The sequence below is a fragment of the Eleutherodactylus coqui genome, chromosome 9 (genome assembly GCF_035609145.1).
Source record: "Eleutherodactylus coqui strain aEleCoq1 chromosome 9, aEleCoq1.hap1, whole genome shotgun sequence".
Taxonomy (NCBI): domain Eukaryota; kingdom Metazoa; phylum Chordata; class Amphibia; order Anura; family Eleutherodactylidae; genus Eleutherodactylus; species Eleutherodactylus coqui.
The window spans coordinates 153,704,513-153,718,303 of record NC_089845.1 but is presented as its reverse complement, the minus strand read 5'-3'; the positions used below and the strand labels follow the sequence as shown (position 1 = coordinate 153,718,303).

At 45.8% G+C, this 13,791-nt stretch overlaps 1 protein-coding gene across 1 annotated transcript in view; it reads right to left on the bottom strand.

Annotated features, from left to right (window-relative positions):
* Positions 1 to 2,402: 2,402 nt before the first annotated feature.
* LOC136578537 (zinc finger protein 271-like) overlaps positions 2,403 to 13,791 on the bottom strand; it is a 49,270-nt gene continuing 37,881 nt past the window's right edge. The window contains exon 9 of the mRNA XM_066578673.1: positions 2,403 to 4,645. Within this exon, the coding sequence (XP_066434770.1) occupies positions 2,997 to 4,645 (1,649 nt within the window). The 3' untranslated portion in view covers positions 2,403 to 2,996. The remainder of the gene's footprint in view (positions 4,646 to 13,791) is intronic.

The window sequence follows — 13,791 nt, the reverse complement described above, 5'->3', positions numbered from 1 at the left end:
TGCTGGAGAGCTGCTCCTCGTAGCTCCGCCCCGTCACGTGTGCCGATTTCAGCCAATCAGGAGGCTGGATTCGGCAATGGAACGCACAGAGCCCACGGTGCACCATGGGAGAAGACCTGCGGTCCACCGTGGGTGAAGATCCCGGCGGCCATCTTCGCAAGGTAAGTAAGAAGTCACCGGAGCGCGGGGATTCAGGTAAGTACTATCCGTTTTTTTTTTTAACCCCTGCATCGGGTTTGTCTCGCGCCGGCTATTGAAAAAAAAAAAAACCCGTTTCGGCGCGGGACAACCCCTTTAACTTAAAAAAAGGGGAGTCATCATGTGAACAGATTGTTTTTGCTAGTCGCTTGCACTCCTTTCCTGGGGCGTCTCTTGTCACTCTCCAGCAGTAGTCCGCAAGCAGAGAAGCTTCCATCTTCCCAGATACCTTTCTTCCATTTTCGATATACCCTGATGGAATCGCTCTCCGTGTTCGTTACTCGCGGCACCGCAGTTGTCAGTGAAGAAATCCAGGTGAGAATGTAGGAAATGGATTTTGAGTAAAGATGAGCGAGTATACTCGCTAAAGGCAATTGCTCGAGCGAGCATTGCCTTTAGCGAGTATCTCCCCCGCTCGAGACTGCAAGTTCGGGTGCCGGCAGCGGGCATGGAGCTGCGGGGGAGAGCGGGGCGGAACGGAGGGGAGATCGCGCTCTCCCTCTCTCCCCCCTGCTCCCTCCTGCTTACAGCTGCTACTCACCGCTCCCCCGCGCCGGCAGCCGAACCTGCAGTCTCGAGCGGGGAGATACTCGCTAAAAGCAATGCTCGCTCGAGTATACTCGCTCATCTCTAATTTTGAGTGACGTGTTGCAACCTAATCAATGGTGCTTTTCTAGTTTATTCACAAACTCAACATAGTAGCCATGCACATCTTTAACCCTTTGCAATCCAATTTTGGATTCAGGGTTTCCTAGGGGGTTCACTCTTTCTGCCATTATACAATGACATTATCTGCTGGCTAGAGCCAGTACTGTGGTATCTGACATGTTGGAGAGGCCCCCGACAACAGAGCCACCAGTAATATACAGTAACAATACCCTGCCGGACGTCTTCCGACATCGGAGCTACACAAGCTTCAATCAGAATGTCTTTAGACATCAGACAGTGGATTGGAAAGGGTTAAATGCATCCCATGCTGCTTTCTCATGACCCTGAAGTAGTTAAACACTTAATTGCATTTTTTTATTGTAATATATACATATCAATTCTAAGATTTAAGCATTGCGGTATCTGCTTTACTTTTTAGTTAGTCAACTATTTTACTATATGTACACTTTTGTTTATTTAATGATTTCACTTATGTAACCCTGTGGATCTGAATAAAGGTACATATATTTAATTTAAATGGGCAAGAGTCAATCTCAAAGTTTTCAATCTCATTTTCGTTTCTTCCATGATGAAATGACTAAGAAATACCTATTTTTAAGTCGGAAAATGTTTCACTGTTGACCAGTGTTATCATTACCTTTTATATTCACCTGAATAAGCTACAGCCCAAAAGTATTCAAGGAGGATGAGCTGTGATCTCCTTTATTATAACAGGAGCAGTGTGATGATTATCAGTAACTGTCACAGGAGTGTCTGTGTTATGGTGTTATATGGACCTTACCATATTACCTGCCTAGACAGCAACACGGACTGTGAAACTAACTAGCTTCAGACAACATAACCCCAAGTAGATCTGAGCTGGTCAGAATTCAGATCCAATGACCATCTGAGGAGGAGGAGGCCAGGAGTTTCAGATAGAAGAGAATAAATAACCAAGGTAATATGAGCTCACATGTATATACTGAGGGAATAGCTACATAATGAATTAATTAAAAAATCACCAGAACAGCCCTTACGACTTATGTGGGAACAAATTTTAAATGCTGGTCTTATTATTTCCGTCGGTGCATAGTTCTCCTAATATCTGAAGAGGTGCATGAGCTCTTCGTGTATTAGGCACATCTTAGCTCCTCCATGCACCTAAGCAGAAGAGTACACCAGATCCAGTCTGGCATTCATCCCTGGTATAATTTACGGCAGTTTCTGGTATAAATTATGTATAAATGTGTGGATCCAGAGTGCTTACACCCCCCTTTTTAAAACAGTGGCAGAGGGTAGGCGCAGACAACAAAAAGTAACACTTTTTTTTACACAAATCCCCACTCGCACTAAAAATTATGACTTTTACACCAGAAACTGGCATAAAATGTTTTATGAATGTATCCCCCGTGTCTTGTGAGCAAAGCTGCCACTCTCCTCCAAGTGATATGACCTTATAAGAAAAAAGCTGAAAAATAAAGTCTTTTAGGTAACTCGACAGAACTCTATTCATGAAACGGCAAGTATATGAAAAAAAAGGATTTACATAGAGAAAGCCCAAAATAAAGCACTTTATTAAAAAAAAAAATTCTAACATCACAACAGTGTTATATGTAATGTTCAGAGCAGGATGATGGGAGATCGTTGAACAGCTCTGTCAGGAAAGGTAGTCCGTGTACCAACCCTATTCTGAGGATGATACCACAACGATAAAGTGATGTGTGTAAAGTAAAACATCAGTCATTTTAGGTTTATGTACAGTCACTCTACCACCTATCAATATTACATGTTTGTGCAGCCTGTAGTATCTAAGGCTCCAACTACAGTCAAAGAAAAATATTGGGCACTCCATGTAAACTTACATAGCCATATAAGACAGTTACATTTGCATATTTTGGTCTACATCTTGTTCCTCAATGGTTGTAAGTCACAATTGGGAGCACACAGAGAAAAGTATAATGCAAAGATTTGCACATCTTCCATGTTTTGGCCCTACTTCTAGTTGTGGCTTACAAATACTGGTACAGAAAACTGACCACAACATGCATGTGAATGAGGCCTTATAATGAACATGTGCTGGGGGTTGGTTTCCTCTGAACATGAAATCTCAAAAGTTGATTTCATTGTCAAAGATTTTCTATATATACACATCAAAAAGGCTTCTCTCCTGTGTGACTTCTCTCATGTTTAATGGCACTTGATTTATCTGTAAAACACTTCCCACATTCTGAACAAGAGTACGGTTTCTCCCCTGTGTGAATTCTCTCATGTGCAAAAACACTTGATTTATTTGTAAAGCACTTCCCACAAAGTGAACATGAATACGGCTTCTCCCCTGTGTGACTTCTCTTATGTCTGATAAGATCTGATTTAGTTGTACAACATTTCCCGCATTCTGAACAAGAATATGGCTTCTCTCCTGTGTGACTTCTTTCATGTATAACAAGCGTCGATTTATCTATAAAGCATTTTCCACATTCTGAACATGAATATGGCTTCTCTCCTGTATGAATTCTCTCATGTCTAATAAGTTGTGATTTTTGTGAGAAATTTTTCCCACATTCTGAACACGGATATCGATAATCTCTTGTGTGAATTCTCTCGTGTATCATAAGTTTTGATTTATCTGTAAAGCATTTCCCACATTCTGGACATGAATATGGTTTTTCTCCTGTGTGACTTCTCTCATGTGTTAAAAGCTGTGATTTTTGATGAAAATATTTCCCACATTTTGAACAGGAGTACGGCTTATTCCCTGTGTGAATTCTCTCATGTCGATCAAGGCCTGATTTATGTGTATAGCTTTTCCCACAAAGTGAGCATAAGTACAACTTCTCTCCTGTATGAATTTTCTTATGTCTAATAATATCTGATTTATTTGTAAAACATCTCCCGCATTCTGCACATGAAAAAGGTTTCTCTCCTGTGTGAATTCGCTTATGCCTATTAAGATGTGATTTATTTGTAAAGCATTTCCCACATTCGGAACATGAAAATGGCTTCTCCCCTGTGTGAATTCTCTTATGTATAACAAGACTTAATCTACTTTTCAAGCATTTTCCACACTCTGAACATGAATATGGTTTCTCTCCTGTGTGAATTCTCTCATGTATACCTAGTTTTGATTTTTCTGTAAAACATTTGCCACATTCTGAACATGAATATGGCTTTTCCCCTGTGTGAATTTTCTGATGTCTTATAAGTTGTGATTTTTCCGGAAAACATTTCTCACATTCTGAACAGTTATGCGGCTTCTTTCCTGTGTGACTTTTCTCATGTGTAAGAAGATTTGATTTACCTGTAAAACATTTCCCACATTCTAGACATGCAAATGGCTTCTCCCCTGTGTGAATTCTCTCATGTTGATCAAGACCTGATTTATGTGTAAAGCATTTCCCACAAAGTGAGCATGAATATGGCTTCTCCCCTGTGTGAATTCTTTCATGTGTATCTAGGATTGATTTACGGGTAAAACACTTCCCACAACATGAGCAGGAATAGCGCTTCTTCCCTTTGCGAATTCTTTGACGTTTAAAAAGACCTAAACTATTTGTAAATTGCTCACTACAGTGAGACTTTTTCTTTGCTTTCGGACCTGCCCTTTTGGTAACAATCTGTGATTGGTCAGGAGAAGATTCCTCATGATTTGGAGGATTATATGATAAATCTGTGCTGTGAAGTCCTGGATGTACATTAGGAGGAATGAGGTTTTCTCCTGAAGAGTGCTGCGGGATATCTTCATCTTCTACTTTATAACTTAGTGATAATAAGTTTCCCTCAGAGTTCTTACTGGGATTTTCTGTTGGGATTAAAATGGATTTTGTGATTTTTTTTTTCTATTTTATTATTAACCAAAAGCAAAATTTATAACATTCCTATTAAGCCAAAGGCACATGGCTGTACTGCAAATTGTACCAGAGAAAGTCAGCACTCTGTGTGCCGTTTAGTCTACACAGACACTGCACATTGCATGCCTTATTCTCGTCTGTGAAAAAAGCAACGAGAATAGAACATGGCAATTTTTTTCACATAGACCACTGATCTATGCAAAAAATTGTGCAAGTGAATAAACTTATAGACTATAATTGGGCTGTGTGCCATCTGTGGAATCAAAAACCGTAGTCACATGCCTTTGGCCTTAAGTTGAAAAACACATTTTTTTAAGTAGAAATCTGTCACCTCCGAACACCCAACTACACTACAGTAAGCAGCTTAAGAGGTGTTGAATCCAAATCCATAATTTTTGTTTCTTCTCCCTTCCTTTTCTCTGGTGTGAGCCCCCAAAAATGGGCCATGCATTGCATGCCGAATAAGGAGCCCTAGAGGTCTGCACTACTATCTTGTTTACCTTATGAGTCCAGGGGACACATCAGTATACAGCAAGTGGCCCGTGTGTGGGCTTTATGAGCACAGTCTGTGGACGACTGTGTCTCTTACCTCCTCTTGCCGTCAGCCATGACCAGCGTCATCCCAGTTGTCACCTCTGCCTGAAGGGTGCACATGCTTGCTTGGTCTGCCTCTTAAACAGGCAATGCGAGCACCCAGCTTTCCAGATGGCCTCCAGTCTATTTAAGGAACCTTCCCCCACTGAGCAATTAGTCTTCTACTGTGCAAAGCTGCTAAAATGTTTATGTCAGCCCTCCTGGTTTGGACCCGTGCCTTTCCTCCTTTGGTTTCTTGGTCTCTCCTCCTATGACTTTGGCTAGTTTTTGCTTTTTTAACCACGGTTCCTCTGTCTACTCCCTGCCCTAACTCACTTCTCAACTTTGTAATAAATCTGCTAGTCCTGACCTTGGTTCTATTTCTTGACTATTGTTGTTGCACTCTCTGCTACCATGCTTCTAAAAAACCTCAGTCAGTTTTGAACTTTGTTTTGTGCTTTGACTACAACTGACTACTCAGTCAGAAATACAATAACGCAGTAATGTAGGGTGTAAAATCAGCTGTTTCTTAACCAAGATTATTTCTGGGTAGCAGTCTGGAATTCCCTGCAGTGAAGACTACATCCTGATTTTGGTAAAGGGTGAAAACTGAGGTTTCTCAGGTGTTGTCTTCAGATCTAGTCCAAGTCAAATCACTATAGAGGCACAGTGGGCTCTATGCCTGCTGCTCAACAATTTGCTCAGGCCATGAATCCTTCTGATTCCCAGACAAAGCATGAGTCAGAGAAGCTGCATGTTAACATGAGCAACAAGCCAAAATGTTTCAGATCATACAACAGATCTCAAATCTTTTGGAGTCTTTAGATCCTGCTATTACAACCCAAAGCTGCGGCGCAAGGCATAGCTCAAACTATAGCTCAAAGTCTTTGCCCACATCTTAGCACAGCCAATTCCTTTACCAGGTCTAAAATTGTCATCAGGTTGGAACTGGTCCAGGTCTACCACGATTGCTACTTTATAAAGACAAGCCGAAGATTTGCCAGTGATCTGTGAATCAATGGTTGATACGCCTTGAATTACGAACCAAACAGGTTCCTACAGACAAGGCTAAGGTGGCCTTCTTTGTGTCACTCATATCTAAAGAGGCTTTGGGAACCAAGAGATCCAGTTACTGGAAATCTTCAACTCTTCCTGACTACAGTCGTCAAAGAGCCTGGAGAAGCCTCCTCTTCAGCATGCTCACTTCTGTGGATACGCCAGGATTCCATGTCAGTTGGTCAGTATGCTATCCAGTTTCAGACACTGGTATCTAAGCTGAAACAGAATAGCAAGGCCCTCAGGGTTAATTCTTGGGAAGATCCTTCATGCCAGATCAAGGAAGAATTAGCTAGCAGAGATCTACCTTCCAACTTGGACGATCTTTTCTCTCTCACCACCCGCATTAACAATCAGGAAGAGAGCATTCTTTCTCCTTGCACCAGTTTTCCAGGAAGCCACTTCAACCTCTTGCTTTAGGATTATCTGAGAAGCCCACAGAGCTAGAGAGAATAAGACTTGCTCCTGAAGAGCGAAAGGAGGTGTTCCCAGAAACTTGTGTATGTATTGTGGTGCCCATGGGCCTCACGTGCATGATGGTCCAGCGAAACAGGGAAAGGCCAATGCCTATGGTCAGTTGTAGAGGCTGCCGCGGGCAAAGAAGATTCCTTTTCAAGGTACTTTCTCCCATTAATGTGTCTTTCGGTGGCATCCAGTTCTTGGGCTAAGGTCCTGTAGGGAATTTCATTCTCCAGGCCTTAGTAGCAAAACACAAAATTCCTACTGTTAAATTGAAGCAGCCCTTGTCAATCACCTCAGTCAATGGAGAACTTTTTTCTGATGTGATCTACATTACAGACCCTCCAAATGGGTCTTTTACATACACACATTTTCTTTTTATGTACTGTTCAGGTCAATTAACCCTTTACTACTTGGTCTCCCTTCACTTCCTCTACACTCTCCAATGATCAACTGAGACACAAGTCAAATTGCTCACTGGGGTTTGTATTGTCCTACCCATTACGTAACTTCTGTTTCTGCTCAGTAGGTCCAGGTACTCCAGGAGTTACCCAGCCAGTCGGCACTGGGTGCCTTACACAGATGTGTTCAGCAAGATAGACAAATGTTGCCTTCTCTTCGACCACAAGATTGCCCCATCGATCTGCTTCCAGGGACAGTTCCACCTATGGGCTGGCTGTACCCCTTTGTTCTTACCAGCGACAAAGGCCATGTCAACCTAAATCAAGGAGAACCTGAAGAGGAGCTTCATATGAATCTTTATCTCCCGTTGGCGCAAGGTTCTTAACTAGAAGAATGTCTCCTAACGATCATGCAAGGGATTGCGGAGGCCTCAATACCGTGACAGTCAAAATCAAATATCTATTCCCTGTGATTACAGAATTATTTTGATTCAAATAAGTTTTATTGGTTACATTCAAACAGGTAGTGGTTGTGCTTCAATCATTGCATCAATAAAATAACATTTTCTAGTGGGAACTGTATAGAAAGAAGAACAAATGAGGAAATATGGGAGAGGGGAGGGTTTAGGGTAGAGGACGTGTCCGTCGCTACCCTCTTGTTCTGGTGATGGTTAACACTCACGATTTGCTCCGATATCCGTCCTCTACTTTTCCCCAACTTTAATCTAGAGTTCAAGACGCGGGACCTGCCCCGATCTCGAAAGCGTTTATGGGAGTATATATAACCATCTTCCCTTTCGAATTGTCTTTTCTAAAACTCAAAAACTCAGACGTAGACAAAGGGAAGTTAGGGGGGGAGGAAGAGAGGGTGGGGTGGGGGAACGAACATGGTGGGGAAGGGGAGGTATATGCCACTGTTCAACTCTGGGAGGGAGGTTCTCGATGAAACAACCCAGGTGCTGAATTAGTTTAGTGAGCCTCGTTCTACCCAGCGTTTAAGGGCATCCGACCCTCTAAACGCTACCCATGGCTGCCATGTCCTGTAATAGACTTCCCACGACTTAGGGTCTTCTGCCCCCAGTTCGTCAAACCTCATGAGGGTATGAAGTTCCTCTACCCACATACCCCTGGTTGGGGCCGTCGGTGAGCGCCAGAGCCTTGGGACGAGTCGTCTCATTGCAATTATGAAATGTTTTAGAAGACTAGCTTTTGCAGCTTTCTTGCTGCCCTGGAACAGTGAGAGCAGAGCTAGTTTCGGGGTCATTCTCACCCCTGCGTGGTTGATGTGGTTATATAGGGTTGTCACCTCGTCCCATAAGTCAGCGACTGGCCGGCAGCCCCACCAAATGTGGATCATAGTGCCTCGGCTCCCGCTGCATCTCCAGCACTCGGGGGGGGGGGGGGGGGACTGGGGGAAAATCTTCTGTAGTTGGTCGGGGGTCCTGTACCACCTTGAGACTATCTTATAGTTGAGGTCTTGTATTTTACCAGCTGTAGAAAGCTTGTGGGTTAAGTCCCAGATTTTACGCCAGTCCTCCTTCGTGATGTCCTCCCCTAGTTCCCGGGCCCACGCCTCCCTATAGTTCGGGGTCTCTTCCCCCGTCTCCCGATCAAGTAATAGCTTGTACAATGTAGAGATCATGTGCCTCTGGCTTTGGTCTGATATGCAGAGTTGCTAGAACTCCGCCAGGGGTGCTGTAAGGTTCTCTTTTGGGGTCAGCGTGCTCACAACCCCTCTCAGTTGTAGATATTTGAGCCACGAGCCTGGCTGGGGAGAAGCTTGGCCTAGAATCTCAGTCATGGGTTTAAGGCCCGTCTGCGTCACCACTTCCCTCAGTCTAGGAGTTGGATCCTCTGTAGTGGGCAGCAGACCCTTCTGTCTTATCGTGGCTTCAAATTGGGTGTTTGCTGTGAGCGGGGTTAGGGGGCCTGGCACCGAAACTAGCCTATACTGGGGGGCGAAATTCGCCCAAGTCTTGAGGAGTTGTAGGCCAAAGGGGGATATGTTGGGTATCGATTTCAGCCATTTAGGCGGTATCCAGGGGGCTCCGTAGAGGCCATCTATTTCGCCTGTGTGCTCTATGTCTACCCAGAGCGTTGTACTTCTGTTTTTGAGAATGTCTAGGATGCAGTTAGTAATGTTGGCCTTATGGTATAGGGCAAAGTCCGGGAGGCCCAGGCCCCCCTTCTCCTTTCCTTTTTTTAGTAGTGATTGACGCAAACGCGATTTTTGGCCTTTCCATACGAAGTTAGAGATTAGTGATCTAATTTTTTTCAAGAATGTTCTCGGGAGGCCAATTGGGATTGTTTGGCAAAGATATAGGAAACGGGGTAGAATGTCCATTTTAATTGCATTGACTCGTCCATTCCACGATAGGCATAGGGGGCTCCATTTACTAAGGTCTCTTTCGAGTTTCTCGATAAAGGGCACGAAGTTTAGTTTAAAGATTAATTGCGCCTCTGCAGAGATTGTGACTCCCAGGTATTTTAGACCCAACCCAACGGAAGGGGAAAACTGATTCTAGGTGGGATACCTCGGCCTGCGGAAGTGAAATGTTTAGTGCCTCTGATTTCTGTGTATTAACTTTGTAATTGTTAATTCTTCCAAACCTATCAAATTCTTTTAGGAGAACGGGCATGCTGACTCGGGGGTTGGATAAGTACAGCAACAAGTCATCTGCGAATAGAGCGATTTTATGTTCTGAGGCACCCACTCTCACGCCTCTTATCGAGTTGTTGCTTCGGATGGCGTTGGCTAGGGTCTCCATGGTCAGGATGTATAGAAAGGGGGAGAGGGGGCACCCCTGTCTTGTGCCATTACTTACTCTGAAAGGGTCGGAGAGGGTTCCATTTACCCGGATCCTGGCCGTGGGGTCCTGGTAAAGGGCCATGATCCACTGGAGCATCCGGGGTCCCATACCTATTGTCCTCAGAGTGGCAGAGAGGAAGGGCCAACCAACCCTATCGAACGCTTTTTCCGCGTCAATTGATAGGAGGCATAGAGGGGTTTTGGTTGCCTTGGCCCTGGCAATTAAGGACATCGTCTTGATTGTGTTGTCCCTTGCCTCCCTGCCTGGGACAAAACCAACCTGCTCCAAGTGGATCAGGCCAGGGATCAAATCCTGGAGTCTATTTGCAATCAGTTTGGCAAACATCTTAATGTCTACATTTATTAGCGAGATCGGTCTATAGCTCCCGCAGGCCGAGGGGTCCTTTCCCTGTTTTAGGATGATGGTGATGTGGGCTTGTAACGCCTGTTTAGGGACTGGGCATCCTCTGTTTACTGAATTGAATGCTTCTAGGGCTATTGGGGACAATTCTTCGGCAAATAGCTTATAGAATCTGGCCGTGTAGCCGTCCGGGCCTGGGCTCTTGTTTATTTTTAGGTTTTGGATTATGTTTGAAAGTTCTTGGGGTGAGAAGTCTAAATCTAATTCCTCTGCCTCTGCATGTGTCAGACTCTTAGGTGCGTGTCTGGATAGGTAGGAGTTTATTTCTTTGTCTAGCTGTGGGGTTGTGAGTTGAGTGTCTAAGTTAATGTTGTATAGTTTATCGTAGTAGGCTTTGAATTCCTCCAGAATGTCTTTTGTACTATGGACCAGACGGCCGCTGTTAGACTGTATTTTAGGTATGTAGGTTAGTGGGGCCCTGGGGTGGAGGGTTCTAGCGAGTCTGCTCCCACATTTGTCCCCATACTCAAAAGACCCCTTCCTAAGTTTGTCTCTTAAGGCTAGCGAGCGCTGGTCTAAGATTTCCAGGATCTGCTGTCTGATTGATGAGATTTCTGATCTTAGAGCTTCACTCTGTTTGTGTTTGTTAGTGGTTTCCTTAGCTCTCAAGGAGGCTAGCAGGCCAGATAGTGTGGCGGATCTATCTTTTTTGATCCTGGAGCCGTGTGAAATTAACACGCCTCTCAGGATGCACTTAAGTGCTTCCCACTTTATTGGCGCATTTGATCTGTTTGATGTGTCTCTTTAAATGTTTCTATTTCCTGTCTGATTGCTGCGACACATGAGGAGTCTTTTAGCAAGTTGTCATTTAGTCTCCAGGACTGGTATCTAGGGATAGATCCCCAGCCTGCGAGACCTCCAAAAACCGGGGCGTGGTCGGACCAAAGTAGGTCTCCGTTAGAACAGGTCGGGTCGCTGTCGAGGAGACTATGTGAAATCAAGAGATAGTCGATCCTACTGTAGGAGTTGTGAGGGGCTGAATGGAAGGTGTAGTCCCGTGTGTCTGGGTGGAGAATTCTCCACAGGTCTACAAGCTGGAGTGAGTCCAGCTTTTTCTTAAGGGCCCCGATTGCTGATCGGGAGACGGAGGACTTACCCGAAGAGGAGTCCACGGTGGGGTCCAGCACCATGTTCAGGTCTCCGCCCAGGATTATTTTCGTTCCGTCAGCGAAGTCGGTCAGGGCCTTCAGAACTCTTGTCGCGAAAGACACTTGGTTTTGGTTCGGTAGATAAACATTTGAAAAGGTTATTATGCAGCCTGTTATTTCTAGCTTGAGAAAGATATACCTTCCTCCTGGGTCGATCACTGAATCAATTTGTTGATTCTGTAGGGTTCTGTGGAGGGCAATGGAGACTCCCCCGGCCTTTCTCAGGGGGTCAGGACCATGTAGCCATTGTGGGTAATACGAGGAGGAGCATGCTGGCACGCACCCCTCTCTGAAATGGGTCTCTTGCAGCATAGCCACCATCACCTTTTTTCTATGGAGGTGGTAGAGAAGCTGTCTTCTTTTCTGCGGACTATTTAGCCCTTTGGTGTTAAATGAGCAGAAACTTAGGTTCGCCATTCTGGATTCGGTTTGGAGAGGAGTGTGTGCCTTCGGGCTCCCCTGGGGGGGTGGGGCGGGGGGGGGGGGGGCGCGGTAAGAGGAAAAACACATGGGGGAAGGGGGGTAGGAAGGTTACACAGGGTCACAACGTATAACATAAAACATGAACTTTGGGGTGCCACGGGGGCGCCCCTAAGGCTAGAAGCCTGCCTAAAATTGGCAGAAGATAACAGCAACATCTAGCTGTCAGCCCTAAGTGGGAGCGTGGAGGCCAAGGAGGGGTGAGCTCTGCCCGCCACCCAACCCCCCACCAAAAATGTTTCCCAGGTTTTAGACCTGGAAAAAACGAATATGCATGGGGATGTTTCCAGACCCGGCTAGGTCACGATTCCCTCTCCCGCCCATCTATCCAGCAGGCCCACCTTTAGGAATGGGGGGATGCCACAGCAGAGTGGGAGGGAGGAGATAGGAATAAAGTGAGAATAGAGTAACAGGTACGAGTGGTCACGAAGGGGGGAGGTATGAGTTTCCCACTGAATGCGGGTTTAACTGCGTCAGTCATCTGCAGCTCTTCCTGTAGTGGTCTGTCCTTTACGGGGCTCTTTGCGCCGGCGTCTGGATCTGTTGCTCGATGTCTGCCAGGTATTTCTGGGGGGCATCACCGGGAGTGCCCCTGACGACGGCCAGTCCGGGAGTTGGACCGATGGCAGCTCTAGGGCACCTAGGAAGTTTGGCAGATCTCCCAGGCCTCTGAATGTAGTTGATCTGCCGTTCTTGGTGGCGTGGAGCTGGAAAGGGAAGCCCCAGCGATATGGGATCCCCCTTTCCTGGAGCAGTGTCAATAGGGGTTTCAGGGCACTGCGCAATTGTAGGGTTCAGCGTGAGAGGTCCGGGAGGATTAGAATCGGGAAGCCTTTGTAGGATAGGTCTTTAACGGCACGCAATTTCTGCAGAATCAGGTCCTTATCTTTGTAAAAGTGGATTCAGCAGACCACGTCTCTGGGTCTGCCCGGGTCTGTCGATTTCGGGCCCAGCGATCTGTGGATTCTATCGATTTCCAAATTGGAGGTCTCGGGTCTTTTTAGGATATTGTTGAAGAAGGTCTGCGCCCAAGTTTCTAGTTGAGATGACTCGATTTCTTCTGGTAGCCCTCTAATTCGTAGGTTGTTCCTCCGATATCGGTTTTCTAGGTCATCTATATGGGTTTGGAGCTCCATTATCTGTTGCGAATGTAGATGTAATTCTTGACTGTGGGCTTCAAGCGTTTCGGTGGTCTTCTCCTGTAACTCTTCTACTGCCTCTACTCTCTGGCCTATTTGTCGGATCTCGTATTGCAGCGAGGCCATGTCTTCTTTACGGGCGTCTTCTAGTTGTTGGAATAGGGCATCAATATGGTTCTGAGTCGGCAGCGCCTTGAGGTGTTTCTTCCAGTCCCAGTCCTCATCCTCTTCCCTCATGTACGGGGGATTATGGGTTGGCGTCTGGGGCGGTTGACTGGAAATGGCTGTTCTCCTCTCTCTGACACTGGGTTCCCCCTGTTTGTTTGGACCCTGGGTCGCTTTGGGTCTTGTTGCTCCCTGTAGGTCGGTCTTATTGGTTCTTTTCTGAACCGCATTTCTCTGTGGTAGCGGGTCATGTTGCGGCTGTTGGGGAGATGTTGTGTCCCCCTTGTTGGAGTTGGGATGGGGGCGCAGTATAGGGCTCATGGTGTGGTCACTCTGCACTCTGTTTAGTTCTGTGGCACTGCGTGGGGGTGGAGGGCTGCTTGACAGCGCGGTACCATATGGTGGTGTGGGCCAGGCACAGGTCTGGGGAGTGCTTTGCTGAGGGG